General features: G+C 38.9%; 1 protein-coding gene across 1 annotated transcript; it reads left to right on the top strand.

Moving 5' to 3' along the window:
* Positions 1-2,486, top strand: LOC145802590 (uncharacterized). Its single transcript, XM_082895325.1, has 2 exons — positions 1-1,589; positions 1,686-2,486. Exons 1-2 carry the CDS (start codon positions 1-3, stop codon positions 2,302-2,304), a joined length of 2,208 nt encoding a protein of 735 aa, XP_082751451.1. The 3' UTR covers positions 2,305-2,486.
* The last annotated feature ends 10,239 nt before the right edge of the window (positions 2,487-12,725 follow it).

Genomic DNA, 12,725 nt, shown 5'->3' on the forward strand with positions numbered 1-12,725 from the left:
ATGGCTACTGCTGGTGGTAGTTCTAATGATGTACCTGATGATTATTTTGATGAGAACAAACCATTGTGGAAGTATGTAACTAAATTAGCAAAACCTGGGGAAGGAGGAGGAAATTGCCAATTACAATGTAATTTTTGTAATAATACTTTCAAAGGTTCATATACAAGAGTAAGGGCACATCTATTAAAACTTCCAGGAAAGGGAATTGGTGGTTGTAAGAAAATTACAAGTCAAAAACTTTCACAATTGCAAAATGAGAATGATGCTGCTGAATTGAGAATTAAAAATGCTCATCCCAAAAATGTACCACTACCCCCTTCTAGTGTATCAATTGGTAGTAGTTATGCTTATGAATCAAAGAAAAGGAGGACATGTGCAAGTGGGAGTGGGAGTGAGAGTGGGAGTGGAAGTGCGCCTGGGAGTGGGAGTGCTATTGAGAAAGCATTCAACATGAAGGATAGAGAGCAATTACATTTTGAAATTGCTAGGATGTTCTACTCAGGGGGGGTACCATTTAATCTTGCAAGAAATCCTTACTATGTTAGCTCTTACACATTTGCTGCAAACCGTAATATTCCTAGATATTTGCCTCCCGGTTATAATTTGTTACGAACCACATTACTTCAAAAGGAGAGGGCAAATATTGATAGATTGTTGCAACCAATTAGGGGTACATGGAAGGAAAAAGGGGTGAGCATTGTTAGTGATGGTTGGAGTGATTCTCAAAGGAGGCCTTTGATTAATTTTATGGCAGTGAGTGAAAGTGGGCCTATGTTTATTAAGGCGGTTGATTGTTCTGGAGAAACTAAAGACAAATATTTTATTGCAAATTTGATGAAAGAAGTGATTAATGAGGTTGGGGCTAGTAATGTTGTTCAAGTCATCACGGATAATGCTCCTAATTGTAAGGCAGCTGGACAACTCATTGAAGCTCAATTCTCTCATATTCTATGGACTCCTTGTGTAGTGCACACATTAAATCTAGCTTTGAAAAATATTTGTGCGGCAAAGAATATTGAGAGGAATGAGGTCACATATGAAGAGTGTAGTTGGATTAGTGATATTGCCGGAGATGGTTTGATGATTAAAAATTTTATCTCTAATCACTCAATGCGATTGGCTATGTACAATGAATTTGTGTCATTGAAGTTGCTATCGGTTGCCGAAACACGATTTGCCTCCACAATTGTGATGCTCAAGAGGTTGAAGCTTATAAAACATGGGCTTCAAGCAATGGTAATTAGTGACAAGTGGAATTGCTATAGAGAGGATGATGTTGGGAAGGCCAAATTTGTAAAAGAAAAGATTTTGGATGATGTGTGGTGGGACTACATTGATTATATTCTTTCCTTCACGGGTCCTATATATGACATGCTTAGGGCTTGTGATACGGACAAACCTTGCCTTCACTTAGTGTATGATATGTGGGACACAATGATAGAGAAAGTGAAGATGACAATATATAGGCATGAAGGGAAAAGAATAGATGAGGAATCTACATTTTACAATGTGGTACATCAAATTCTCGTGGATCGTTGGAATAAAAACAATACTCCTCTCCATTGTATGGCACATTCATTGAATCCAAAGTAAGTATCACATTTAAATTTGTTTTAGATATTTCATTTTAATGGACTTATCTAGTCTTTCTTGAAATAATTATTTTTTCCTATTTTGTATTGTAGATATTATAGTGATGAGTGGCTCCATGAGGATCAAAATAGAGTTCCTCCACATAGGGATGAAGAGGTGACACGTGAGAGGAACAAGTGTTTTAAGAGGTATTTTGAAGATATCACAGAGCGAACCAAGGTGATAACTGAGTTTGGAAAATTTTCGGGTTATGTTGAAGCATTCTCGGAGTATGATTCTATTCATAATAGGTGGCACATGGACCCTTATACTTGGTGGTGTGCATATGGTGCATATGCACCATCTCTTCAAAAACTAGCTTTGAGATTACTTGTGCAACCCGCCTCTTCATCTTGTTGTGAGAGAAATTGGAGTACTTACTCCTTTATTCACTCAGTGAGAAGGAACAAAATGGTCCCTCAAAGAGCGGAGGACTTGGTGTTCATTCATAGCAATCTTCGTCTTTTATCAAGGAGGAGCTCCCAATACTTGCAAGGAGAGACAAAAATGTGGGACATTGCTGGAGATAATTTTGACTCACTTGATGATATTGGAATGCTTGGGATAGCTAACCTCTCACTTGATGAACCGGCTATGGAGGCGGTCCTATTTACAGATGAAGGAGAAGATGGAGGTGGTGGTGAAGATGTTGTAATAGTTTCCTCTACTTAAATTCACATTTTCTGATATTTGTGGATTTTGTAATAGATGATAGTTATTGGTACATTGGATAATTTTATATTTTGTGGTTTGATTTTCATGCACTTTGTAACAAATGATGGTTGGTAGCTTCAAATGACATGTTATGTATTGATGGAATGCAATTTTATGTTATTTCAATGTTTTTTTAATTATTTTTTAATAATTTTATGACATATAATAAATAAAATTAATTATATATATTGAACGTGTCCCCAGCGTGTCGTGTCCCCCATTTTTTGAAAATTTGCGTGTCGGCGTGTCCGTGTCGTGTCCGTGTCGTGTCGCGTGTCCGTGTCCGTGCTTCATAGTCTGCAACAAATTGAACCCAATAAATCAAAAGAAAAACCGAAACATGTCTCCAAAGGATAATCACTATAGAACGCAATCTAACACCCTGAATGTAATAATGCAGCATTCCTAAATTTTATTTTCCACAATGACCACAGAAAAGTAAATTCAAATGAAATGGATGCAAAAGGGACGTCAAAACCATATGTCAATACTTTCTAAGCCAGTGTTTTGTAAACAGAGCAAATGAAGGTAGACCCAATAGATTAATTGAAACACTAGAATGACAGATTAAACTGCAAAGCCATACAGAATTGACATGATGTAGACGAGATCTAGGTGGGTTCCAGTATTGTGATACCTGATAGATATAAAAAAAACACGGTCAGATGCTTTCTCAAGCTGTATATCTGAATAGTTGATTGGAGATCGATAGTGTGTTCCAATTAAGAAAAGTCTCAATGCAAGGGAATGATAAAGGTCTAAAACCTGAGGAAACAAAAAGACAAAAATATGACACACAATCATTAACCAATCCAACAATGAAAACATAATAAAAACTAAACTGAAGTGCTGGTACCAAGGCCATGAAATCAGTTAAGATAACATAAAAAATCCATTTAACTGCCGAATTGTGAAGAAGTTCCCCAGTGACTTGGACATTTTCTCTGAGTCACTGGTTACAAATCCGTTGTGTACCCAGTAGCTTACATTACTGTCATTACATGCAGCACAGCTCTGAGCAATTTCATTTTTCATGGTGGGGGAAGATAAGATCCATCCCTCCACCATGTATGTCAAAAGAATAGCCTTAATAAGCAGCACTCATAGCACTACACTCTATATGCCATCCAGGTCTTCCAGGACCCCAGGGACTCTCCCAAAAGGGCTCCCCCTCCTTTTCAGACTGCAATTCAAATCATTAACCTTATGTAACAAATCAATACTTCATAGAAACCAATTTATCAGGAAAACAAATTAATTAATGAATTTTTTAACTAACAAAAAAGTTTGTGCACCTGCTCATTATCAACATACATGCCAGCAAATCAGATTTAAAAACACACACCAATGTATTATAAGTGAATCAACAAACGACATGGCAAGAGCTATTCCAGAAACCAGCAGCGATGATAATTAAGGTACATGGAACAGGAATAAGCATGCTACTTAACCTAGAATCTACTATAGCTCAATCTTATCTGGATTCTGGACCACTAAGGTATATATGGAATGGGAATAAGCATGCTGCTTACCCTAGAATCTACTATAACAGGGTATGTGACAGAGTTCATAGAGGATGCTAAACTGATAATTTAAGAGTGCATTGAAATTTTTCATGATGACAAGCTGGTTATCTTTTCTTTCAAGAGACATTTCCTTTGTAAAGCAAACATTTCCTATTCACTCTGAAAGGAAAGTATGCTCAAGATAAATTAATTATCTTGACCTGTTATGGCCATTGACCCCCTTTAATTTGGCCTGATGATTGAGGCGCTCCCTTACCAGGCGTGATGTTTGGGTTCAAGTCTTATGGCTGCGAATGCTTTCCTTCCCCTATTCCCTTTCTCTTGCCAAAAAAAAAAAAAAAACTGGGGTTGAGATAAGGAATATTAGGGACTATGAACAACCCCATGAAATGATAACATGGCCGCCTTCATAATATTTTAAGCAACTAAGGTGAAATCTTTAAGGAATAAAAGGGAAGGGCTCATAAAAATAGGGTTTCTAGGTTTGAAAGGAATTTCTTTTAAGTCTGATAACAGGCAAATAAAGTGCAGAGAATTGAAGAAAAAATAAGAAGAATAGGACTTCATCACACACATTGCAAATTTCAAATTCTCTAAAACCAAAGTCTTATTGAATATAAGGGTGTTGATAAAAATTTAATTCAAGCCTAATCAACAACGATTTGATCGATAGACTTAAACCAATCTTTAAGTAAACAAAAATAAAAATCACACTTTGTGGTTGAGTTCTATGCCTTAAACAGATTAAGGACTTCCCTGGAAGCAATTAGGCAAAGAAGAAATAGAACAGAAAAGAATATGTATTAATTTGAATAAATTGTCACTTGTCACTAGTTACAAGAACTTAAAAAAGAACAAAAAAATTGAAGAAATACAGCAATCGATAGAAAGAAAAGAAGCGGGGGTTGGAAAAACTACTGGTTTAATCTACTTCTAATAATGCTAAGTTAAACTACTCCTAGATAAATATCACATTTTCTGAATGAGGTTTGAGAGATGTCCTCTTTGTATCTCTCTTGACCTATTTATAGGCTCAGCCACATGAGAAAAAGAGATAACCTAAGCCCATGATTTTCTCAACATTATTCATATCCCATGTTTGATAGGAACCATTTTACAGATTTGGTACTTGATTTGATCTTAGCTCCTTGATCTTAGCAACTAACTTTCAAAATTGCTGCAATTGCTAACTTTTTGGCCCTCCATTTAACATGTCATCATGCCCGGTCCTTAACACATCTGTCATGTCACGTTAGCATGTCTGTTGACAAAAATAATAACAATAAATGTGATCAAGATTATTCTTTAAAAATAGTTATGATTTCAATCAACAAACCATAATAGAACTTGGCCATAATTAATAGGCCACAATCGACAGAAAAATAAAATGTGGTGCAAACAAAGGGATAAATCAATACATACAGACCTTTGGATGACTCTTACTAGGACTAAGATTTCTCGACTTTTCGACCATCAAGACTATCCTTGACCTAACAAAAACCACATATAATGACCCAAAATAAGATTCGAGAGACACGTGCTACAACACATGCCAAATTTGGAAATTACCTAGATATTCCTAAACCAAATAAAACAAAAATAAAAATGGCCATTACCATACTAACTTAAAATAAACATAAATGAAGATTAAAAAAATGTAGCAGATATTTTCTTTAGACAAGAAGGGTAGTTGATTCTTACTGGGTCCACAGCTTTTCTCTAAGACTCTAAAACCTAATATATTGGTTCTGCTATTCAATAGATGTGGCATAGAGTATTTGATGGTTTTCAACATTTAATTGCCACCTCTAACTCAACCAAAATTCAAAAAGTCATAGCTGGTTGAAAATGTTGCATAAAGTAAGAAAGGCTATTTATAATCAGCTTGAATTCTAATGAAAAGAAGTAACTAGAAATCAGACCGGTGCACATAAGCAGTCAATTTTTGCAACTTGGGATGATTTGATGTATAGCAGCTAATATATATGCACATGCATAAATAACTACAAATGCTTGCTTTCCACAAAGCAAAGTCGGCAGGATTTTCCTTCCTCAAGTCTACAGCCACTCGTTCACCTGCTCGATTATCTTCTAATTTTCACCCAGATAGCTGCCCATAGTCTGGAAATTTGTCTACAGAGAAGTACACATCTCCTTCAATTCTGTAGGCACAACCATTATCAAGAATCTGTCATAAGAGCACCAAAAAGTCAAAATTTCATCTGCTGACCTGAGGCACCCTATCCTAGAGTAAAAAATAAATAACAAAATAGCAGATAATTATGATATTTTTAGTGGCTCCCATGCCACCTCAAGAGAACAACTCTTAACACCACATTCTCCTAGTATGCCCATGTGATGTTGACATGGACATGTCACGCAGCATGGTTGGACACTTATACCTACAACAAGTATATATCCTGCTTATCATCTCAAGGATGTGCTTTCCAGGGAAGACTTTTAGAGCATGAGAGGAGAAAAATCCACCCCATAACAATGGCAACAAAACCCACCATAGTTGAGTGTCAATTCTCTCTAGAACAAAAATGCCAAGCTGCAAGGTGAAAGAAACAGTTTTCCTTTCAACTACTAACCATGAAACCTTACATCCTTGTTTTGTTCGCGGAAAAAATTCAAACCCAAGACCCACCCCACCCTCCCCTCAACTCATCCTAACCCCACGCTTTTTCTACCACGAGAGACAATGTCCAAGGGCACATAGACCATCAAATCCATACATAATATATAATTAGAATACCTGCTTGATCATATCAATAATTTGGGGCATGTGCTCAAACACACGAGGTTCCATAGAAGAATATAAGCAGTAAAGATGAGTCATATCCTGATGAAACTCCTCACAATAACATCTGCTCAATCCAATTGGATCCTCCCCCAGTTCACTTGCTCTGGCAATTATCTACAGAATTTGAAAATTGTAGGCTCAGCTATCCTTTTATACCTATGTAACAAGCAGTTCGTACCTGGAATTCAGTCTTGTAGCATAATAACAACAAACCCTATGAACATCTTCATTATCCACAGCATGAAAATCATAATATTGGAATCAAAATCAACACAAGATTAAGGTGTATATCAAGGACTTCAAGGTCACAGTATTGTACAAGCCTGTCAAATTTAGAATGAAACGAATAGGCTTACGGAGCAAAAATAACCATGCAACAATTTCCACTTGTTAAAAGAGCTTCATTGAAGAAATGACAAGCATAGACGAGGCATCCTATAAGGGAAAAAATTAGCAACAAAGTTATCAAATTTACAGTTGTTATAGATCAAGAGCATTCAGCTCCTACTTTAGTTCAGATATGTTAGCCTGGAAATGATTTTGTTTACCAATAGCTGAGGCCAAACCTAATTCAAATTTAACAGAATCCAAATTATATGGTTCCGGACTATTTATATCAGCTTAATGAATCTGCTTCACCTTTAATAATATATATGGTGCCAACTATTTTTGCTGAACTCTAGTTATTGTACTAATTTCAATACCTCATGGGCCCTTTACTATCTTCCTGCGTTACACAACAAGAGCATGACAAAAACTGTTGGTCCATTACAAGTGTAAAATAAAATGAAGTATATTATTGATTGATTTGTTGATGATACAAGATTGATGTGTTTCTGTATTGTATGTGATAAGCTATTATATAGGAGAGGTGTGAGGTAAGTGAGTGGTGGTAGTGGATGGTAGTGGAGGTGGTGGGTGGTAGTGGAGATGGTAAGTGTGTTAGGTTTAGTGGAGTGAATGTAGTGGGTTAGGTTAGTGGGTTAGGTTTAGTGTACATTAACAGCCCCCCTCAAACTCAAGGAGGATAGGAACTAACCAACTTGAGTTTGAAGAGAGTAACAAAACAGAAAAGTAAACTGATAAATAAAATAAAACAGGATAGGAGACACGGTATGGTCGTGTCAGACCGTTGTAGAAGACAGTTTACGGGGTCATGTCGGACCGTTGTAGCAGACACTGTGTGGTCGTGTCAGACCGATGTAGAAGACAGTTTATGGGGTCATGTCGGACCGTTGTAGCAGGACAGTTTACGGGGTCATGTCGGACCATTGGAGAAGACAGTTTATGGGGTCATGTCGGACCGATGTAGAAGCTGACCGGAATCAATGTCGGGACAGTTTATGGGGTCATGTCGGACCGTTGTAGAAGGACAGTTTACGGGGTCATGTCGGACCGTTGTAGCAGACAGTGTGTGGTCGTGTCAGACCGATGTAGAAACCTATTTGAGGTTGAAACAAAGGGATTGATAAAGCTGACCGGTGTAGAAGACACTGTATGAGTGTGTATATAGGCTGCCCAAAAAATATACATGGATGTAGATATCGAACCCTCAAAAGTCGTGCCCTCAAAAGGCGTGCCCACTTTATCAAAAGATGTGCCATGAAAAGGCGTGCCAGTTTGTCGGCGTCAAAAGGCGCGCGATGCGCGTGGCTGCCTCTGTGTCATGGTCTTTATAAACCGAAGCGGAGGAGGCAGAAACTGAGACAGAAAAACTGAGAGAAACCTCTGAAAAATTCTTCGTTTTGCTGAGAAAGAGAGGTCGTTTTGCTGAGAGAGATAGGCTGTAACACTCTGTTGCGAGAGATATTTTGTAACACTCTGTTGCCCAGAAAATGGCCTCCTCTTCCCGTGGGCTGCTCACTCTCTTTCCCGATCTCAACGAGTCCACAGGAGAGAGAACTGGTGCGGTGTCCCGTGAACCTCAACCAAACACCACTGGGTTTGCTCCGTTGAACTTTCCGATGCAGTCGGTGGAGCAAAAAATGGCAGTGCAAACGGATGTGGAGGCTAATCAGTATACTTTGAAGGCATGTGTGGAGTCCATGACGGCGGTCACAAACTTGTCGCACCGGCTGCAGAGTAGGACAAATGAGGTGCAGCAATTAAACTCCCAGCTGGCTCTGCTCCAACGCATGTATAAGGATGCGCGAGCAGAGATAATCGTGCTAAGGGCAGAAAACAAGGAGTTGAAGCGGAAGGCCACCGTGATGTTCCGATTTGGAGGGCCGCCATATGCTGTAGTGGAGGAGCAGGGTGGAGTGATCGTGCCCAGTGGAGTGGGAAACACGAAGGCAACACCGGCTAGGGCCGCCCAGGACAGAGGCAAGAAGAAAAGACCGGCGGCAGAGTAGAGAAAAAAATCCTGCCGGTGGATGTGGGTGATTTGTTGTTTTTTTTTTTTTTTTTGTTTTTTTTTTTTGGTGTAAAATTGTGATCGGGGTTGAGCCCCTAAGATAAATAAAACAAAGTTGTTGTGCGCTGTATTTTTGGTTTTAGTTTTGTTGGTTGTTGTTGTTGTTGTTGTTTTTTTTTTTTTTTTTTTTTTTTTTGGTGAAAAATGGAACACAAGAAAGAGAAGATAAATAAATAAAGGTATGCTATGTTTGTGGTGAGGGAGGCAGTGAGTGGGGTGCAAAAGATGATTAAAAGAAATAAATAAAGAAAGAAAAGAAAAAAAAAGAAAATGGGTTTGGACTATGTGCTATGTGCTGCTGTGTGTAATAATTATGATTATTAGTATAAAATAAATAAAAAGGTGCTAGAGAGATGGGGAGGCTCCATGCTGCGTGTGGAGGTCGGCAGGTGTTTTTGATTGTTTTTTTTTTTTTTTATATATATTACGAAAAATAAAATAAAAGAAAGAAAAGGAAAGTGGGGCGTGGATAAGTGGGGATAATATTTTATAAGAAGAGAGAGAGAGAGGGGAGGTTTCTGTCTTGGAATCAAAGTGTTCTTCTTTGTGGTGGGTCTGTGAAGATGTCCATTTGGTGCTGTGAGACTGCCTCTGTAATGCAGTGTGGTAATTTCACTCGAGAAGCAACAATAGAGGAGAGAGGAGGAGATTGCCGACGATGTGGAGTCGGTGGCGGAGGAGGAAGAGCGAAGACGACATCGGCGACGATGGAGGGACGGCGACCATCGGCGGCGACAGAGAGCACAAATTCCTTTGATATCAGGGAGAGGAACGTCGGGTTGAAGCCTCCGATTGCGATGTCGTCGACGGTGAGGTAGGGCAGCGGCGGTGGGGAAACGGATGAGGGCGAGGGACCAGAGAAGGGTTTGTCCAGCGGTTCTCCAGAATGGTCCACCGGAGAGCTCGTCTGATGATGGATCGCCCTGGTACAAAGATCACCAAAAATCTGAGTTTGGATTGGAGACTGGTCACTGTAAGGTGTTTATGGAATCAGAGGATGTGGGTCGGACCCTTGACCTCTCAGCCCTTGGATCATACGAAGAGCTTTACAGAAATCTGGCCAACTTGTTGGGCATAGAAAGATCAGGGATGTTGAGCCACGTGCTCTACCGGGATGCTGCCGGTGCCATTAAACACACTGGAGACAAACCCTTCAGGTAAATCATATACAGAAAAATTAATGACAATAACAAGTACACAACCAATATCTTCTGTTAAAGACCGTGTGGAATATTAAACACGGTTCATTTTGGGTTGATGATTGAACTGGTAAGGTCGGGGTCCGGCAGGCGGTGAAGGCAAGGTCGCCGCCCGCCGGAAGGTGAAGATCACCAAGAGCTAACCTATAGCTCTGATACCATGTAAAATAAAATGAAGTATATTATTGATTGATTTGTTGATGATACAAGATTGATGTGTTTCTGTATTGTATGTGATAAGCTATTATATAGGAGAGGTGTGAGGTAAGTGAGTGGTGGTAGTGGATGGTAGTGGAGGTGGTGGGTGGTAGTGGAGATGGTAAGTGTGTTAGGTTTAGTGGAGTGAATGTAGTGGGTTAGGTTAGTGGGTTAGGTTTAGTGTACATTAACAACAAGAAGTCCCAAATTAATGAGAAGTTTATGAGTATTGATGTTGAGATTTTCAGTAGTTGGATTTTCAGTCTTTTCGTTTCAAAGCTATGCTCTTGGGATGCAACAAAACTATCTCATTTTATGGGGTTTATATGCAGTATTCTGTAGTGGCCCCTAGTAAACTTGAAATATGTATATTAAAAAAAAAATGGGGGTTGGAGTTAAGGGGAGACATTTTTTCCTGGTTGAAGAAGCTTCAGATTTAAACTATAGCTTCATCCTAACTTGGGTATTGAAGCATTGGTTCTATGGCAGAGGAATTGACTCTTCCCTGTGTTGGAATGTATCTCACATCGCCTGAAGTTGCTCCATATGTACTAGTTATAAGGTTTCAGTTTCCATCTCCTTAATACCTAGGTTTTAAGGAGAGTGTGGGCTAGACTTTTCAATTTGGTATTAGAGTCAAGTACCTAGTAATTTCGCTTCACCGGTGGGCGGCAGCCTTGCCTTGGCCGCCCGCCGGACCTCATCTTGTTCCACTGTCATATTTTCCATACAGTATCGCCTCATGGTGATCTCTTCCTCTGTCCGCTCGTTTATTTTTACCCCAAATATCTCTATCATAATTTTTTTTTTTTACTCACAATTGCAATCCATTTTTTTTTGTGTGTGTGTGTGTGTGCCCGCACTTTTACTCCACTCTGTCTTTCCTTCTACTTTAACCTCAAATAGGTTTCTATTTTCAAACCTAATTGAGTTTGAGGGCAAGTATTATACCTATATCATGGTGAATATGATTATACACCATACAAACTGCCTAAGTTGTCCCCTGTGGTGGTGTACAACTCAAGCCGCTCCACGTGGCGCACCACCTAAGTCGCCCATTGGCGCACCACCAAAGCCGTCCTCTCTGGCGCACAATCCAAGCCACCCTCTCTAGCACACAATCCAAGCCGCCCCCTCTGATGCACAACCCAAGCCGCCCTCTGGTGCACTTTCTAATAAGCCGCCCCTTGGCACACTCAGTCATCTGTTGCCATTATTGTTCAGCACCACGTCATAAGTTATGTGTGTGCCACACTTCTTGGTTCAACATCCAGTTCTCTACATCGGTCCAGCATGACCCCTTTAAACTGTACCGACACTAATTCCAGTTAGTCTCTACAACAATCCGACATAACCCCTTAAACTGTCCCGACATTGATTCCGGTCAGTTCCTACAACGGTCCGACATGACCCCTTAAACTCTCTTGACATTGATTCCGGTCAATTCCTACAACAGTCTGGCATGATCTTAAACTATCCTGGTATTAGCCCCAGTCTCTGATATATCTCAAGTGCCCTTGCGCTCCCATTCAAACTTTGCAATCTATTTGCCTTTTGTTTTATTTTTAGTTGACGAAATTTTTTTGTCTCCAAAGAGCTAATTTCGTCACTATAGATATTTGTGAGGAAATATTTTCGTCACCGGTTTCGTCATTGAATGTTTGTCACTAAAAACCACCGTGACAAAAAATAATTTCGTCACCAATGAGATTACTTCAGTGACGAAAATTTTTGTCACTAATAAAACAACATTTTGTCGCCAAAAATTCTCATTTTCGTCACCAAATAATTATTCAGTACCATATTTATAACTTTAGTTGACGAATAAATTTGTCACACATGTTGATCATTGATGAGGAAATAATTTCGTCACAGTAAGATGTAAAGGTGACGAAATTGTTTGTCTCCAAAAGTCATACATGGGCGACGAAATATATTTCGTCACAAATATATATATACGTGACGAAATTTTTAGTCACCGAACAACAAAATGAACCAAATATTTCATATATAAGCTATAATAAATTTTGTCACAAAAAATATTTATTAGCGACAAATAATCACTTTGTCATAATAACAAGTACAAATGACGAAAAAAATTCGTCATTGAACTTGTTCCATATTTTATATTCCAATTTAAATTATTATTTCACAAATATCCCTGCTCATATCTCAATAGTCTTTTCAATGTATTAATAAATCCACTAGCCATTATACACCATTCCACAAAAAAA

Source organism: Camellia sinensis, chromosome 11 (genome assembly GCF_055761805.1).
Source record: "Camellia sinensis isolate YWXY chromosome 11, ASM5576180v1, whole genome shotgun sequence".
Classification (NCBI taxonomy): Eukaryota; Viridiplantae; Streptophyta; class Magnoliopsida; order Ericales; family Theaceae; genus Camellia; species Camellia sinensis.